Genomic DNA, 20,142 nt, shown 5'->3' on the forward strand with positions numbered 1-20,142 from the left:
TAGAATTCTGGAAATAAATCAAGGGTTTGCAGCAATCTGGAGAGCATTTACTCAGAAAAATGACTGATTCTTGGTGAGAACTGAGAGACTGAGAGATTTCTTGCATTTTAACTTGCCCTGTTTCCAACCCCAGCTGCAGGGTAGCCTTGAAAGAAGCTGCCCACAATTGTGGTAAAACAACCAACTCCAACACCTAGCATTTTGGAAACCAGTGGAGAGGGCTGAACAGGATTGGAACTCCTTCAAAGCCCTATTTTTGAAGAATTGTTATTGTTTGAACTGTCCAGTGTTTCCCTGGAAGACTCCACTCACATGGCTATCTTTGTTTGACCTGATTCAAAGCTGGTCTGGTACAAACAGCTTTTTCTCTGATACGCTTTTTCTCTAGAGAAAAAAACTGTTTAGTCTAAAACACTTAGAGGCAATTGTTTAACTTGTAGCTACCTGAGATGGTATATAACAGTTAGGGTAAACAATAAGGTAACAAAAACCTTAAAAGGGAAAGCTAGAGAATGAGATGTTCATAGGGGTTCTGACAAACTGTAAGATATTCCTGGGAATTAAAAGAGCATGCAAGTATATAGGGCTGTGCACATACTTAGGAAAGCACTGACAAGACCCTAAGATCTCACCTCAGGCTAACTATGAGACTTGTTGGAAGCAAAAAAAAAAAAAGATGAAAACAAAGGCAGTTTTAAATTGCCTAGCTAAATGTTGGACGTGTGCCCCAACACATACGTACAGCCACTCAGCAAAGACTGGTAAACTTACTAATTCCAGATATTGAAAGGAATCCTTGTTAGATCATAACATGGAGACATTATTATACATGACAAACAGTATACACATCATAGAGTTATTTCAGAAAAGTAACTAAACAACAACAATAACAAATAGCAACAACAACAAACATTGGGGAGAGTGAAGAATCTGGTTTCCTGGGTTGCCATATTATATTATTTTAAATGTCTCCTCTTTAACAAAAAACTGTGATACACGCGAGAAACAAAATATGGTCCAAAAACACAAAGCAGTCACTAGAAGCTGTCTCTGAGGAAGCTGGAATGTTGGACTTAAGGAGACAATCTTCTTCAAATATTTTATTTAATTTTATTTTTTAATTGACAAATAATAATGGTAAATATTCATGGGGTACATAGTGATGTTTTGATACATATAATGTATGGTGATCAAATCAGGTTAATTCACATATCCATTATCTCACACACTTATCATTTCTTTGTGTTGGAAACACTCAATATCTTCCCTCTAGCTATTTGAAACTATGTATTATTGTTAACTATAGTCATACTACAGTATAGAACACTGCATGTCCAGCTGTAATATTAGACAAGGGTTTTGAAACTATTTTAAATATGTTCAAAGCACTAAAGAAAACCATATCTAAAGAACTAAAGTATGAGAATAATGTGAAACAAAATAAAGAATATCAATTAGCCAGATAGAAATTATAAGAATCACATAGATATTCTGGAGGTAAAAAGTTGAAATGAAAAATTTGCTAGAGGGCTTAACCAACAGTTTTGGGCAGACAGAAAAAAAAAATTCAATGAATTGAAATATATGCCAATTGAGATGATCTAGTCTGAGGAACAAGAAAGATTAAAAAGTGAAGAACAATGAGAGCCTCAGAAATCTATGGGACATTATCAAGTATGTAAACATTCACGTAACGGTAGTCCCAGAAAAAAGAGGAGAGATGGAAAGGGGCAAAAAAGATTATTTAAAGAAATAAAACCTAAAATCTTCCTGAGTTTGATGGAAAAGTATAAATTCAAAAGCTCAACAAACTTTGTGAAACATAAAATAAGAGCTATTTTCACCTAGATACATCATAATAAAAACTGTCAAAGCCAAACATAAAGAATCTTGACAGCAGCAAAACAGAAGTGACTTATTATAAACAAATGAATGTCAATATAGGATTAACAGCTGAGTTCTCATCAGAAACCATGGAGACAAGAAGGCATGAGGAAGACAAATTAAATATGCTGAAAAACAGTCAATCAATAATTCTATATCGAGCAAAGTATTCTTTGAAAATTAAGGAGAAATTAAGAAATTCTTAAATAAACTAAAACTGAGTACATTAATTACTAGCTGACCAGACCTACATTAGATACTAAAGGAAGTCTTTCAGGCTGAAATGAAAGGACACTGGAAAGTAATTCAAATCTGCATAGAGAAAATAAAGAATACCAGTAAAGGTAAAGCTAAAGGTAATAACTACCTAAGTGTTGAACACTCTGCCTAGCAATAACACAATATACATTATTCTTCACTGCACATGGAGCATTCTCCAGGGTTTGCCATATGTTCAGATTCATAACAGTCTTAATAAACTTAGAAGTCTTGATATCACACAAAGTATTCAAGGGAAACAGAATAGCCAAAACAGCCTTGAAAGACAACAAATTTGGAGAACTTACACTTTTTTGTTTCAAAGCTTACTGCATAGCTCAATAGTCACAATCGTGTTGTACCAACATAAGGATAATCCTGTAACTCAATGGAATAGAAGTGAGAGTCTGAAAATACACCCAAATATTTATGACACTTTTGGCAATGGTGCTGTATTAGTTTTCCATTGCTGCTATAGCAAATTATCACAACCTTAGTGGCTTAAAACAACACAACTTTATTATCTTATAGTTCTAGAGGTGAAAAGATCAAAACAGATCTCACAGAGCTAAGGTCAAGGTGTTGGCAGGACTATTTCGTTTCAGAGGCTCCAGGGGACAATCTATTTCTTGCCTTTTCTAACTTTTAGAGGCTGCCAGAGTCTGTGGCCAGATTACTCTAATCTTTGCATCATTTTCACACCCGCTTCTCCTGTATCTGACCTTTCTATGATCCTCTTATAAAGACTCTTTTCATTATTACCATCTGACTAAAATAATATAGGACAATCTAACACAAGATCCTTAACCATATATGCAAAGTCTTTTTTCTTTGCTACACAGCAAACATGTAGATCATTCAGATTCTAAGGACAGGGTGGGAATATCTCTGCAGTTCTGTTGTTCAGCGTAACACAGGTGCCAAGGCAATGCAATGAAGAAAAACTGTCTTTTCAACAAACAGGGCTTGGACAACTGGATATCCACATGTAAACAATGAATTTAGATCACTCCCTCATATCATATGAAGATAGTAATTTAGGTGGATTAAATACCAAGATATAAGCACCAAAGCTATAAAGCTGTTAGAAGAAAACATTGATATACATCTTTATGATCATGGGTTAACCAATTGACAATGAAAGCTTATGTAACCAAAGAGAAAAGAGATAAATTGGACCTTATCAGAATGAAAACATTTTCAATTTAAAGACACTATCAAGAAAGTGTGAAGGCAATCCACAGAATGGGATAAAATATTTGCAAATTATACATTTGATAAGGGTGTAGTGTTGAGGATAAATAAAGAACTCTTACAACTCAACAACAGGAAGACAAATAACCTGATTAATAAATGGGTTCAGGACTTAGACATTTCTCCAAAATATGTCTTGAAGAAGATAATCAAGCAGCCAGAAGGACCTGAAAAAATGCTCAGATGCTAAAGATTAGTCATTAGGGAAATATAAATGAAAATAAAAATGATATGTCACTTCACACCCACAAAGATGCCTACAGCACAGTTAAGTGTTGGTAAAGATGTAGAGTAATTGTAATCATCATGTATTGTTGGTGAGAACCTAAAATGTTGCAGCCACTTTGGAACACTGTGTGGCAGTTTCTCAAAAAGGTAAACATAGCATTTCCACATGACCCAGCAATTCGACTCCTAGCTATATAACCAAGAAAATTGATAACATAGGTTCATGCAAAAAGTTGCCTATAAATGTTTATAGCAGCATTAGTCATAGGTGAATAACCAAAAGATGTAAACAGCCAAAATGTCCATCAAATAAAGAATGCAAAAACAAAATGTAGTACATTCATACAAATGAGTACTAGTCAGCTCCAAAAAATAATGAAATACATGTTCATGGATGAACTTCGACAATATTATGCTAAATGAAAGTAGCCAAAAACAAAAAGTCACAGATTATATGATTCTATTTATATGAAATTTCCAGAATAGGCAAATTCATAGAAGCAGAAAGTAGACTAGTGGTTGGGTTGACCAAGAAGGGGGAAGAATATAATGGGCAGTGACTGCTAATGGGTATGGTTTTTCTTCTAGTGATGAGGAAATATTCTGGAATTACAGATAGTGGTTGTGGTTGGACAACTTTGTGAATATTTATGTAAGTAAAAGTAAGTACAAGAGATCTAGTTCCCATTGTTGAAGATGTATATAATCCATGACTATTATAATCAGATGACGTTTATTTTTAATGAAGAGTGATTTTTATAATATTCATATTCTCTTTTATTTTTATTCTTCATCAATACCTTATAATCTACCTTGTATATAGTGATTTATAAATAGTTAATGGCTTGATTTTAATTCTTTCAATGTAGGGCACTTTATATGTCTCAATTATAAAATTAAAGACTTCTTTTTTTGGAGGAATCACTTCATACTCAAGAGGAATTTCAAACACTGCCATTACTGTAGAATTGTACATGCCTCCTCATACTATCATGAGAAATGGCAGTGATATTTTTTGAATGACTGAGGTTGTTTTGCTGGCTTAGCTGTTAGTGATTGGGCATCTCTTGTTCTCAATAATGTATCAGGGCTATGGAGGATGAGAAAGCATACAATTTCAAGGCTTGTGTCTGTCTCAGTCACTACTTTTGAGGGTGCAATGTTAGTAAGTATTCAAAGATTAATTTATGTGGGAGTGCAAGTGTATTTTTGATGAAGAAAATGAGACAGTTGGAATTGATGATCCGTTTACTCTGAGCTCCAAAATTTCATCAACTTTGCGTTTTAATCCTAATCTTACTAAAAAAAAGTTACTTATTACAGCAACTTCGCTTAAAGTTTCTAAAGCTCATATACCATTGCTGTACATCTCTTGAAAATGATAAGTATTAATATCAGGTTATGAAGAGAAAAACTAGACCCCAAGAGTCCTGTAAGTGAGCTGCCAGAAAATCAATGGCGGAACCTGAAATAAAACCTCTTTCTCACAGCTTCCTTAATACTGCCCTGCTCACCAGACCACAGATAATCTTTCACACAGTATCAAGGATCACCTCACCCATCACTGAAATGAAGCCACCCCCGAAGAGGACCACATTATCAATTTAATAGAACCCAACCAAGGAATCCAATCATGAAGGACAAGTATCCAAGACAAATAAAGTACTTGATGCTGCCCATCTCCTAAATTGCTCTACAGATGCCATTTCATTAAACAGAAGCAGTGTGTTTCCTGCTAAGGAGTCATGTTTTAACAAACCCCTCCAACAAGTGAGAAGCCGGCTCAGATCCAGAACCCTAAGCTCTATACTTTAAAGTTCAGTCAACATGCATTTATTATGAGCCCATCATGAGTCCAGCACAAAAGAGATGCTATGTGGAACATAAAAGGTGTGCACGACATGGTCCCCACTTTCTGGGAGATCAAGCTGTTTCTGTGATCCTCGCTCCCTCATGCCGTCAGGGTCTGCCTGTAGTTATACACGGTGAGGGCTGACTACCTTGAATATTACCTGCCTTTAAGGGGAAAAAAGTCAATTCTTTCAGAAGTTTATTTTTTAAATTAATTCAAGACATCCTTAATTGGGACAGGAAAGTGAGGTGATATTGTCTTATTACTGTCATCTCTACTGAGAAAAACACAAATGGATTCAGAAATGAGAAGATTTTGAATTCATATCAATCTAAGAAATATAAGACTCTAAATTCATTTATATTTTTACTCTCCAGAACCATTCAAATCTAAACACTATAGATTATAGTTATAAGCAGTTAGAACTGATATTAGTGCATAATGCTGATCTTGTAAAAATAATAACAATGGGCAAAAGTTTTAGCTTCAGATGATATTAGCATCGTGGTTTGGTATAGGCATGCTTTTCAGAAAGCATATTCATATTCATTTCTGTGTTCGTGCATTCAGTATTGAAGTCAATATACATACCTATTGAGCACAGAACATAAACCAGGGACAATGGTTTACAAATATTTTTCTTTCTCTCTTTCTCTTTCTCTCTCTCTCTTTCTTTATTTCCTTCTTTCTTTTTCTTTTGTGGAGACTGTGTTTTTGTGTTTTTTTGGAGTTTTCTTGCTTTTTTGTTACAGAAAATATGATTTTCTGGAATTCTTAGTTCTCAGTAAATATCAGAGGAAGGCTGTTGTTGTTTGTACACATATGTATATTTATGTTTTAACCCATTATCAAGGCCAAGTTTGTGGAAATATGCCACCTTATATAAATGGGTTAGTTGGCCATTCAGTAACAACATTTTGTGGTCTTAATTATTTATTGCATGTAGGAATATCTCCTCTTGTTAAAAGTGGCTTCTACCTTACCAACAGCAGCCTTTCCTTTGGCCAAACAGATGAAGTTCAATCAAATGGAGGCCAGATACAGGTTAGCCTTAAATGAACACTTTTCTTCAGCAATCATCTGTTTTTATTTTGTGAAGAGCCAGAAAGGTCTATATCAGTCTTTGTCTGTTCCTCACTGTCTGCCTCAGAAGAAAAATGTTTGCAACAAAATACCCTTTATTCCATACAGCAACAGCTTTCAATTAGTCCATAATAAAAGTCTCCAGCTGTTGAAATTAGTGTGGAACTCAGAGCCAAGATCCCAATTTATCACCATGTAAGTGAATGGCAGGAATTCCATTATCCAATCAATTTTGCTTCTCACTTTTGCAAAGGTCAGACTGTGCCATCCTTGGTTATAAAACACCACTTCTGGCTCTATGTTCCACTTTAGCTTTCTCCCGGACGTATCAGGTCTGTTATAGAAGAACTCCCATTAAGTGTTCATACCTTGAAAAGCCATTTTGTACTGGGCCTAGCCTTATATTTTGACTCGTAATAGCACAAGGCTGCCTCAGAACTGCTTCTTTATACATTTATACTTTTCTACAGGAGAAGAAAAAATTCACTGTGTGTGTGTGTGTGTGTGTGTATGTGTGTTTATGTTTGTAACACTTCTGTGCAAAAGTCTCTTTAGGGCTATATTATAATCATTATTTTCATTTTTGTCTTTTCCCTAAACGACGATGAAGTAATAATCTATTTTATCTCTTGGATAAAAAGATGCAGCAATTTCCTCCTTTCTCCTATTGTAACAAACTCATTTAGAAATTAGCCACATCAAATGGAGTTTATAGACTGCAATTCATATGTTTTTCCTTTTTTAAAAAATCAGACTTTCTAGACAGAATAAAGGCCATTTTTGATAGTTACCCTTTTGTTCTGTCCTCTTTCACTTCCTGATAAACTGTGGCATAAGTGATATGTAAGAACTCTGATGTGTTTCAGAGTAGGAAAGGTTTGTTTGCAGTGCTGATTAAGAGACTGTAGCATCGTGGGCCTGTAGCTCTCACTGCATGATAAGAAAGTCTTTAAAAGGCATTTCTTACCAGTTATGGGCTTTCCTTTTGGATGTGATCCTAGAATTCAGGCCAGATCCAGTTTTGTGCCGCCTACTGTGAATATTGGTAAGTTTTGAGCAAAACTTCCAAAGACCAGATTGCTTTTAAGGTCATGCATGACATTAGATTTATCCCAAGGAAGCCAACATAAGATGAAATAAGATGGCAAATATGTTATGAAGAAATTTTCTTTGCAAATACCCAAGAGTTTCTGCTGCTCTTCTCATTAGCAATACTCCCTGGAATCCAGGGCACTTGGGAGGCTGCTGCCTTGTCTTTTTCCTCACAATGCTGTTGGTGAAAAACAGGAAACTTGAATGCATTCCTAAGTATTAGAATATACTAATTTTAAATGATCCCAAAAAGTAGCAGTGATGTTTCAACTGTCTCTTTCATTTTCACTCCTAAATCTTGGTGTTTCTTTTTCCTTGTTATATACTGGAGGCTTTGTGAAAATAGTAATAGTGATGATCATTATTCCATAGCTATCACCTCATACTGAGACCATAGCAATTTCCTCCTTTCTTAGCTCTTTCCCACACTCTCATCTCCCTCACATTCAAGATGACTTATTCTTTCCCAAACTTTATTTGGAATATCTCACAATATAAATCTCAGAAGTATTAGTAACTCTCACTGTCCACAAATACAAGTTTACATCATTACATTTTCCCATTTACATACCCCAGCTAGCTGCAGTCTCCAGATTTTATTCTGTACACGTCATGGCCCTGTGTACATTTTATGAGAATTAAATTTTGGTTAGTTTGCTTGATTGATTAACAAATCTCCCTTTCAACGTATAGTAGTTCATATTAGGTTAATCCTAACTAGGGCTACTCATCCTTGTCCATTTGTACTTAATAGTCTAGCCACACAAATGTAGGATTTCTCTGCCTAAGGAGTGTGTGCCTTAAATTATATTGCTGCTTTATACAAACACCTTTTTGTAATCCAAATTATATTGATTTCCTGGGCATACTCTATAAGCTTCTTGCCTTCTTACATATATTGAGTAAGTTGCATGCAGCCTAGAGAAAAGGAATAGCATGAAGTTCTTAACCACTGAGAATAACAGGGAGTTGTATCAAGCCTTCTTCTAACAAAAGTCCATAAGGAAAGTAAAGGTTTTCCCCAAGCCTTTATTTCTAGGTAACAAAAAGTTGCAAGCCTGGGGCTTAAACTCATTCTCCTCCTTTTCTTGGTAAATCCTAAACAGCACCACATACCTTTCTCATTCACTTCATCTTAGGACATATGTTTCTAAGGACTGAGATCTGTTAACTGATCTCTGCTTTTAACCCCACCTTATGCCTGTAACTTGTAGAACCCTAGCTGCCTTCCAGAAGGCAGACATGTCTTTTTTTCAGATGCTCTTTTTTTTTTTTTTTTTTTTTTTTTTTTTTTTTGCAACAGAGATAGAAAGTTTTCCGTTTTCAGCTGATTTCTGGTCGTCATATTCTGTGGCCCAGACTCACTCACTCAATTTATCTATATACCCATTCTTGCACTAGACTCTAAACAGTATCTCCTAGATGGTAAAAGCATTGCATGGTGCAATCCAACCCTTTCTGAGACACATAACTTAAAAAAACATTATTCTGATAAGAACACTTAGCATGAAACCCTCTTAACAGATTATCAAGTGTACAATACAGCATTGTTATCTACAGGCATGGCTTCATACAGTAGGCCTCTAGAACTTATTAATCTTGCATAACTGAAGTTTTATACCTACTGATTAGGAACTCCCTATTTCCCTGACCCACCAACCCCTGGCAACCACCATTCTATTCTTTGTATCTATGAGTTTGACTATTTTAGATACCTCACCTAAGTCTATCATGCAGTATTTGTCCTTTTGTGATTGGCATATTTCACATAGCATAGTGTCCTCAAGGTTCATCCATAACCTCTTTTCTGAAGACCTGTAAATTCAGCTCTTCCAATATTTTCTGAGAGTATCAATCATAGCTAGCATTGTATTGCTTTTTTCACTTGAACTTGACTGATGACTACAATCTGTTCTACGAAAATTGGAAGGACCACCATGGCTGGAGTCCCTGGCATGCTGTGAACAATCTCCAAAATCCTATCTGATTTCTTGCCATAATACAGCATGACAGTGGGAAGCATCTCCCAGGGTACTGGAGAAGGCGTTTTAGACTCTGGAGTGAGCTTCCCTCTCTCATTCTATTTGCTGTGACTGTTTGCATAGTGCTGTGGAACAGAATGTGGGCTTTACAGTTCAACTTGCCCCAAGTGCCTATGTCAATATGCTCCCGCGGTTCTGTTAAAAAAAAAAAATACAGCGGGAGTCTGATCAACGCTCAAATGTGTGTCTGTATATGTGTGTTAGTACTTGCCTTGTAGGATATCGTGCACTTTATAGGATCTGTAAAACAATAATATATGTTGCTGATTGAGTGCCCGTTACTATGCGTTCACTTAAAAATCGTAGTTTATTTTCATTGTCACTTAAACCACGCACAATCAGAAATATAAATCTGCCATAGGGGGAAATATAATATTCTGCATTTAAAAACTAAGGAATTTCTACTTATCTGTCATTACAAATAATCTAAACTACATCAGCGCAGATAGCTTAGCTTTAACTATGGTCTTTGAGACGAGTAGTCAGCCAGAGGCTGCCCTCTGTTAAATATGTTGTCTAGTGGGAAGCAGCACTGTGTGCAACATCCTTGAAGGGAGTCAGGAAGCACAGGAGCGGGGATGAAGTACATACATGGCTTAAGACTGCATTTATTAAGTCTCAGTGCTTCCACCATGGCAAGGAAAATAAGACTATGTGGATGACATGGATGGTTTAGCTGGGCGTAGGTGTTGGCTTGATTTTGAGGATCTCATGTTTATAAGATCATCCGTGATACTCAGGCCAGAGGGAAAGGGTTAAGTGCTTTAGATCATTAGAAAATGAAAGGTAAAGAGTCCAGAGCTCAGTTCTATGCTTAGTACCTGGGTAACAAAATCGTCTATACACCAAACCCCCGAGTTATGAGTTTACCTACGTAACAAACCTTCACATATACCCCTGAACCTAAAATGAAAGTTGAAGTAATTAAAAAAGTATGTAAAGATATAAGCTGAAAAAAAATCCAGAGTTCAGAACTTCTCAAAAAAAAATTATTCTTCAAAATTTTCTTCAAAATTGTTCTTCAAAAAATTACTCTTTTGAAAGTGATTTCTGAAGGTCTATTATATGCATATATAAGCAGCAGTATGTTTTTAGGGCATAGCCTTTTTGTTAGTCAATTTCTTCTCTTCTTTATATGTAAAGGCAGCTGTTCCCTGCATTTTTGATATGAAGATCTTATACTCTTAGTCAGCCTGAATTGGGAAAATGCCTAAGGGGAGAAAAGCTCATTCAAATTCAGCAGTGCCTTCAAATGAAATTAAAATTTCATTAATCACAACGGTGCCTACATTCATTTGACAAGAGATGACACCAACATGCCTTAGATTATGTTATTCATTGAGACTACAGACAAGGTTTAGGATGTGAAATGTTCGTGGGCCACTTGCAATAATGCTGCTGTCCTGAAGAGCCACACATCCAGATTGCAAACCACTGTTCTTAGGCGAAGGGGAACACAGCTACCAGAGTTATTCTAATAAACGTCCCATTGGCTTTAAAGTTCAACAATTTATTTATCAATACATTTTGCTAAATAAAGCTTGTTTAGTATTGTTAGTTTCATTTTTAAGTTCTTAATATCAAAATTGAGAACATGTAATGCATATTTAAAACCAAAACGATTCCTAACAAACCAGGCATGATGGGAAGCTCAGAGTATTCTGAGTCCATCTGTTCACTTTCTGTGTAGGTAAAAAATCTAGTGTGTGAAAATGCCTGCAAACAGGAGGATAGCCTGGGCCTGAGGCTTGAGCATCTGGCTTAAAAGGGACAGTTATCAAGATGGGTAACTGACCCAGGACCACTGGACCTAGGATCTCCAGAGATACCTGACTCCCAGTGCTGCCCTTTTGAGTGACCAGTAGTACACGTGACAGGACCTAGGATCTCCAGAGATACCTGATTCCCAGTACTGCCCTTTTGAGTGACCAGTAGTACATATGACAGGCATAATAATTTTCCTGCATATACCAATTCAAAAATCTCTCTGGAAATTTCCCAACCCACCATCTTCCCACAAATAATTGCAACCTTACAAAAGACATAGGCCTGCTCTTGCTTTAAACATGAAAGGTAGTTTACTGAAAGACTTTTAACTTTTTGAAATTGTCAAATACCTCTCCTTACCCAAAGACTAAGAATAAACTGCTATTGCAGCTTTATTTTTTATTTTTTATTTTTTTTTGTCTATATAAAGTAACAGGCATCATCTAATTTATAGGCAACTTTGAAAAGTCTGTTTCTGGCTTTCCTTTTGCAGGAATTTAGAACTATTAGAATTATGTTCATTGAAAAGGTATTCAGTGTCTCTTGGAGGATAGTGATGTGCCTGAACAAACTAAATAGGCAGAGCCCGTGCACCACTGGCCCCTACAGACTTGGCATCTCACCATCTCAGTGTGAGTGTGGGCATTAGCTTCCCTCAAATTTCAGTTATTTTTTTTTTCCTGTAAGTAAGGATCATACCAACCTTGTCTAACTCCAATGAGTGTGATGACCAAGATTTAAGACACAGAATACCTTACATAAGCTATAAAGTTCTATACAGTATTATGGTGGTATCATTGCTGACCAGATACTATTAATGGACATATTTGTACAGCTTGTGGGAATGGTTGTGTTAGGACTAAAACTTAGCATTGCATGCATTATATTGTACACAAACAGATATAAATGCATGATTGATAAAAATGGAAGAACAACTTCTTTGTGTAAATGTGATCTTTTCCAGTCAGTCAGACCAATCAGCATGGAGGAAAGCATAATTTAGTTGCTGATTGAATAAGAAAAGGGTCAGAATGTGGTAAATTGGGGGAGAGTATAACCCAGGGAACCCATCTGGGGGGAAAGTGTGAGCCATGAATGAGAAAAGAGAGAAAGCATGGACACCTATTGAATGGCTAGGAGTAAGTTCATTGAATTAGGGGATGGGATCCTAGGCCTGATGAAAGGCAAAATTGGACATCTTATGGAAAGAGCTCACAACATTCGGAGAAGAAGCAATCTCATAGTGCTTTATTGATCTCAGTGTTCCTTGAGACCATTTCCCCTAACATTCCAATGAAATTGACATTGAATATGAATTGCCAGGATCTCTGGTCCCAGATGGGCCTTTGAACTGGTTTCCAAGTTCTACTGAGCAGCCACAGTGCCCAGCATGGAGGTCTCAAGCCTGAAGGCCTCTACCTGGGTCTTGACTTGCAGCTTCACTAGAGCAAAGGTTTATTGCTACAGAAAGGCAGAAGCTGTAAATTTTCTATTTTTTATGTGGTTGTTGTTAAAGGATTATTTGTTTTATTTGAGTCTTTGAACCCTACAGCTCAGACATACAAGAATGACTTCCACCAAGCCCCAGTAAGACCCGGCTTTTATGGCAAGGAAGTCAGTCTGTAGCTAGAGAAGCAGTATCAGAAAGCAGTATTTAGTTAAATTGATCAATTACAATGAATGGAGGCTTATTTAATAAATATTTAAAAACTGACTCAATGAATGAGTTTATGATGTGACTCTGGAACTGGCAAAATTATAAAAACAGAATTCCCCAATGAAGAAATAACAAATAGGACTCATTACTAGGAGAATGAAATGTTGCCTCTCTCAGAGGATTTGGTCTTTTCAGTGGCATTTTTTAGCATCTATGGCCCTATTAAACCTTGTTATTTTTTCCCTAATTTGTGCCATTCAGAAATGGATTTCATTTAACTTTCCCATGGCTCATTTCTCTCCCTAGAACATTTTCATATGATTCCCTGATAAAGTCCATGCAGCAACATATTTCCATTATAAAACTATAATAAGCACCAACTAAACAGCAATGTAAAATAGTCAGAGCATAAAAGACTGACAGGAGAAGAAATTGGGCATCTGGGTAGTTAATTTTTATTTTTGAATGCCCTGCTGCCTTTTTGTCTTTTGTGGGTGTTTTTGGTCCTCTAGATAAGATTCCTTGCCTGTTGGATAAAGGCTTTAAGGAGACATTTTTCACAGTTCTTAAAAGATATATATATTTTTTTCAACAAGAAAATCATCAACTGATACCTTTCAATGACATAGTGAGATTGCTGTTCTTCACCCAAGTTCCACAATGGAAAGAAAAGGTTTTTATTTTTATTCCTTCTTATCATCCTTTGTGCTTTGTAAAATATCCCTTACTCATTTCATGGAGTGGGACTGTTTTCTCTAGAGAATTAAGTGAGAGGCATTTAGGAACCTGGGTCCCTTCAATAATTAGTTTCAATTCAACCAATACTTATTAATAGCCTCCCCTTCACCTTATGTCTTGCGAAAAATATGCATCATGAAAACACAGCCTCTCCCTACAGAAGACACACATTTTTTTCCCTGGTAGACACTTAAACAAATGCTGATAGTTCAAGTATAACTTTGGTTACGATCAGAAGCATATGTATGCATGGAGAGTTCAAATTGTGTCTCTCTGAGCATATTCACTCAGTATGAAATAGACATACAGTTTTTGGGACTAAGGTGAGATAAAGAGCTAAAGTAATGAAAGGCTAAAAGATACATAAAGGAGTCCAGGTGCCTGCTTTTTTAAGTGTTTGCTCCCCTAGCAGCCTAACATGTGTCCCTAACAGTACCACTGCCCAGCCCCAAACACGTACACCCTGGCTTTATTATCTGGCTTAAAACTGGGACTGTCACTACATGCCAAAGAAACACTAACTGGGGTCAGAGAAAAAGCCTTGTGTTGTGATGGGGTTAACTTGGGGTTTAAAGGAAGAGGGTAAGGATTTGTTGGCTAGAATGAACAGCATGAAAAATTCTTAAGTGATAGATACATATGGGGAAAATTTTCAAGTAATTCCATGAGAATGGAGAATCTTGTTTAAGAGGTGCTGTTTTAATGCTATTACTCAAGAAGGTATCCCCACATCTTCCTACGCAGACCTTCTCCCTGTCTTCCAATAGCTTGGCATTGCAGATAGCTATCCTGCTGCAGGTGCAGACAACTGGAGCATAAAGAATATAAGCAAGAAACCAATATACAATCAGGTGGTCAAATGTTTATACCAAAGGTACATGCAACTAAACAAACAGTTTTTCATTTTCAGTTTGGCTTTATATGGAAGGAAAGGTGAAAATCTAAGTTCTACTTACTATTGATAGCTTTAGAAAAAATATTTTCATTTCAGAGACGTTATCTCAACCATTTGCTCTTGAATTCATGCATGAAATATAGGAGAAATTAATTTTCAAATTAAGTTTTTCATCCACCCCCTGTTTGTACAAAGTACTTTGACAGAGGTGCTGTCTTCTATCTCAGGGGAAATCCAAAAAGCTTTGTTTAAATTAATAGATATTAAAGGGTTCAGAGGATGAAACCATAAATTCAGTGAAAGCATCGTTGTCATGATACAGTCAGATCAGCTAAACCCTCAGCTGTCATCAGCTCAGTTTTAGTATCTGGTTGGTTGGGATCCTATCTCTTCATTTTTATAGATTATTCTCTTACATCTACTATCCTATGACTGTTATGGGAAATAATTCTTGGACATAAGATATCACCCCCTTATTCTAATGTAGGAAATACTTCTGACCCTTTCATTCAATTCTTGGTAGCATTCACAGCATGAAATGTGATTCTTTTATTACTTAATTCCTTTCTTTCCACACACCCATTTCTACTTCTATTTTCCCATCTCCTTTCATTTTGCCCTCATATATTTGTGACTTTGTAGTTTATCTTCTTGTGAGTTCTAAGTGAGAGAGCCAAGAAGGACCAGATGGTTAAAAATAGTTTCTGACATTATTTTGTGATTGCTCAGAGGCAGTCTTGCAAATCACCTTTTCTCATTTGATTTTTACCTAACATGCTGACAGTGCTCCAATCTTGTCTTTTGATTATCCTATTACATAGTGCCTTCCTTTGCATTTAGTAAAACCATACAAGCAATGGTTCTGTTTGGATAATGCAACCTAGTTATCATTTATAATTTTATGGAATTAGAAAGGCAAGAGGAGGAAAGGATTGAGAATTAAGTTATTACGTAAAAGGAAAAGCATGAATTAACTACACTGGTGATAGGTGGACCCATTCTTTGTAAGCATGCCTACAATTGAGCCATCTTTGTGATCATGCAATGGAACAGTGTTCTTTTTCTTACCTAGAAAGAGCACTGTTCCCCATATTAAGGAGCAATGCAATTGAAATGCAGCCACAAAGAGGCAGACAAACTCAATTGGCTGCCCACTGGGATACAATTTCAACTAAAAAAAATCACCACAAACAAATGTATAGGAAATAACCTAAGAATTCATTTACTGTACTCATTGTTTTCACCATAAAAGTGTAAATATTCATAGTCAGTAATCATGCAGAACCACTAACAGTTTAGCAGCATTTCTCTTGGTGTGTGTGTGTGTGTGTGTGTGTGTGTGTGTGTGCATCTGTTTTAGCTACCCTCTGAAAACAACCTACATATAGCTAAATTTATATGAAGCCACAATACACAGGAGGCTAAATGATTGCCTGTTAGCATTGATCATTTGAGGGCATAAAAAGAAATTTCTGGTGCAAATAATATCACTTTTCTTATGCATTATAAGAACCTCTTATATTCAAGAATAATTTTCCTTATATATGTTTGTTTCAATTGACATGTTAAAGTACATCTGAGAATACAATATACCATATAATTGAGAGCTGGACCATCTAATAGATGCTGTGTGAGCTCTCTGAGGAAATGAAATGATAATGGAATTCCTATTCTTGGCACTAGAAAATGACTGTCCTTTGTTCTCTTCTGTGAAAGCATACCATCATATTTTAGTTGATTTCCCCTGTATGCTTCTTTAGGCAAGTCAGTAAATTCAGAGAAGCCAAATCTATCTTGCTTTTTGGGAAAGTAATTTGGCTGTTTGGGCCAGAGTGCAGTTTCTTGGGTTATGTTCAGCAAGCATTACTAAAAGATAGGCTATTTTTCTATAAGTTGTATAGTTCCACATAATTGTTTTTCTTTCCTGTTCTTGACAGGTACATGAGGCAGTCCCATGTTACAGTGAGTGCAATCAGTATTCCTGGGTTGTAGAACACTGGTCTTCATGCAAAATCAACAATGAGCTGAGGTCCCTGCGCTGTGGAAGAGGAACACAGTCTAGGAAAATCAGGTGTGTGAAAATGGAGAGATTTGGGAAATAGGGGGAAGTGGAACTTACACATTTTTTATAAAAACAGCAGTGATGTTTATCCAAGTACACTCAATTTTCATGACATATACTCTGGTTTTTGCTCATCTTTGAAATATTCATTGAAATGTGTGCATCCTGACCTGCCACATATGTATAATAGGGTTCCTCTGCAGTGCAGCCATAATCCTTTAGCATATCCTGCAAATGACATCAGTGTGAGAACCACCTGCATGGAGCAGGCTGGTGTCACTCCACTGATTCATGGCCGTCATTCTTAACAAATTAGGAGATACTGACTGTGTTGCCATTTCTCTCTCTTGCATTATGGTTAGTATAGTTGATGAACGTTTTTTCTTAACTGTGGATGTTGATAATTAAAAAGGTTACTTTAAACCCCATGATTAGCCTTGGAAACTAAAGGCTGAGAACGCCTACGAATAGTAGCAATACATGTTAATATAAGAGGAACACATCTCTGAGATAATTTAGTGAATGCTAGATTATTTACTGTGGAAACTGGTTTAAAGTTTTTGGTTTATAAATATAGCAATGTTAACCAAAGGAACTACATGGCCTGAGTTTGTCAAGATGGTCTATTTTGAAATGATTTTGAAAGAAAGAAGAACAGTGTCCTTACCAACTGAGGATAATGGCAATGAACATTAGACAATTCAAACAGCAAAAGTTACAATATTTATACATAATGATTAGTATGTAAAATAGATAAGAAGCATAACTTAGTTAACTCCTGCACATGCATAGTGTATTATTTTGTCAGATTTAGGAAACTGTGTTTCAAATGGACAGTCAGCGTCCAAATCAGGTAGCTGCCTATTGAGTTAACTGTTGGAAGTCGGTTGCAAGGCAGAGCCTGGTTATGTCATTGATGGTTATTCAACATCTGTGAAATATACTTTATTCAGTAATTGAGTATATACCCACTATTTATGACAGTCTCAATGTTGCAAAATCACTGGTAGTCATGTTGAAAGGAAGAGCTGCTGGGGAAATTATAAAGTTGCTTCTCCCCACCAGCTCAAGCAAATGGCTAATAGACAAATTATCTTTCTTCCATTTGTTCATTGCCCTTTCTTCTGGAAACTCAGATGCTCAGGCTGTTGCAAATTTGGGGCTTTTACCTTTTTCTTTTTAAAATCTCTGTCTCCTGTGTCTTATTCTCTCATGGTTTTGAAAAACGATGGACCAACCTAGCTTGTAAAGTAATATGTAAATGAACTGTGGCATCTCTTACTTGTATCCTATTCAGGCCTCTTAGAAATATTCAAGGAAAATCTCAGGAGAAAAAGAAAAGCTTTAAGAGAATAAATTGCTAACCCCATTGTCTCAGCCCAAAATCTCCTTAAGCTGATAAGCAACTTCAACAAAGTCTCAGGATACAAAATTAATGTGCAAAAATCACAAGCATTCTTATACACCTGTAACAGACAAACACAGAGCCAAATCATGAATGAACTTCCATTCACAAGTGCTTCAAAGAGAATAAAATACCTAGGAATCCAACTTACAAGGGATGTAAAGGACCTCTTCAAGGAGAACTACAAACCACTGCTCAGTGAAATAAAAGAGGACACAAACAAATGGAAGAACATACCATGCTCATGGATAGGAAGAATCAATATCGTGAAAATGGCCATACTGCCCAAGTTAATTTATAGATCCAATGCCATCGCCATCAAGCTACCAATGAGTTTCTTCACAGAATTGGAAAAAACTGCTTTAAAGTTCATATGGAGCCAAAAAAGAGCCTGCATCTCCAAGACATCAGAGAAATGCAAATCAAAACCACAATGAGATACCATCTCACACCAGTTAGAATGGCGATCATTAAAAAGTCAGGATACATGTGCATAACGTGCAGGTTTGTTACATATGTATACTTGTGCCTTGTTGGTGTGCTGCACCCATCAACTCGTCATTTACATCAGGTATAACTCCCAATGCAATCCCTCCCCCCTCCCCCCTCCCCATGATAGGCCCCGGTGTGTGATGTTCCCCTTCCTGAGTCCAAGTGATCTCATTGTTCAGTTCCCACCTATGAGTGAGAACATGCGGTGTTTGGTTTTCTGTTCTTGTGATAGTTTGCTAAGAATGATGGTTTCAAGCTGCATATGCACATGTACCCTACAACTTAAAGTATAATAATAATAATTTAAAAAAAAAAAAAAAGAAATATTTAAAGTAAATATTTTAGGCTTTGTGAGACATATAGTCTTTGTCACAACTACTCACCTCTGCTGTTGTAAGCCCTCAAAGTCAGTATGTAAGCAAATGGGCATGAATGTGTTCCAATAAAACTTTATTTAAAAAAAAAAAAAAAGGAAATAAATTTTGAAGACATCTGTGCCAATATGTATGATATATTTGCTGCTTCTGCAGAGAGCTACAAAAGACAGAACTTTGCTTTGGTAATAATAATAAAATATGTTGACTTCCAAAAAAAAAAAAAAAGTCAGGAAACAACAGGTGCTGGAGAGCATGTGGAGAAATAGGAACACTTTTACACTGTTGGTGGGATTGTAAACTAGTTCAACCATTATGGAAAACAGTATGGTGATTCCTCAAGGATCTAGAACTAGATGTACCATATGACCCAGCCATCCCATTACTGGGTATATGCCCAAAGGATTATAAATCATGCTGCTATAAAGACACATGCACACGTATGTTTATTGCGGCACTATTCACAATAGCAAAGACTTGGAATCAACCCAAATGTCCATCAGTGACAGACTGGATTAAGAAAATGTGGCACATATACACCATGGAATATGATGCAGCCATAAAAAAGGATGAGTTTGTGTCCTTTGTAGGGACATGGATGCAGCTGGAAACCATCATTCTTAGCAAACTATCACAAGAACAGAAAACCAAACACCGCATGTTCTCACTCATAGGTGGGAACTGAACAATGAGATCACTTGGACTCAGGAAGGGGAACATCACACACCGGGGCCTATCATGGCGGTGGGGGGGAGGGATTGCATTAGGAGTTATACCTGATGTAAATGACGAGTTGATGGGTGCTGACGAGTTGATGGGTGCAGCACACCAACATGGCACAAGTATACATATGTAACAAACCTGCACGTTATGCACATGTACCCTAGAACTTAAAGTATAATAATAATAAATAAATTTTTTAAAAAAGAGAATAAATTGCTATAGACAGAATTATGGAAGGTTTATTGAGGAAAACACACTTGAACAAGAAGGCCTTTCAGTCATTTGCCTCAGCTTAAACCTACAAAGACTGATATAATACAAGCGGTATAACTACCA

The 20,142-nt window shown here is 36.5% G+C and overlaps 1 protein-coding gene across 2 annotated transcripts in view; it reads left to right on the top strand.

Annotated features, from left to right (window-relative positions):
• Window positions 1-20,142, top strand: part of LOC105492585 (thrombospondin type 1 domain containing 7B) — a 900,526-nt gene that overhangs the window by 756,451 nt on the left and 123,933 nt on the right. For both annotated transcript variants that reach the window (XM_071072671.1, XM_071072672.1), the window contains exon 16: window positions 16,688-16,821. In XM_071072671.1, coding sequence (XP_070928772.1) covers window positions 16,688-16,821 — 134 coding nt within the window. The remainder of the gene's footprint in view (window positions 1-16,687; window positions 16,822-20,142) is intronic.

The sequence above is a fragment of the Macaca nemestrina genome, chromosome 11, assembly GCF_043159975.1.
Source record: "Macaca nemestrina isolate mMacNem1 chromosome 11, mMacNem.hap1, whole genome shotgun sequence".
Taxonomy (NCBI): Eukaryota; Metazoa; Chordata; class Mammalia; order Primates; family Cercopithecidae; genus Macaca; species Macaca nemestrina.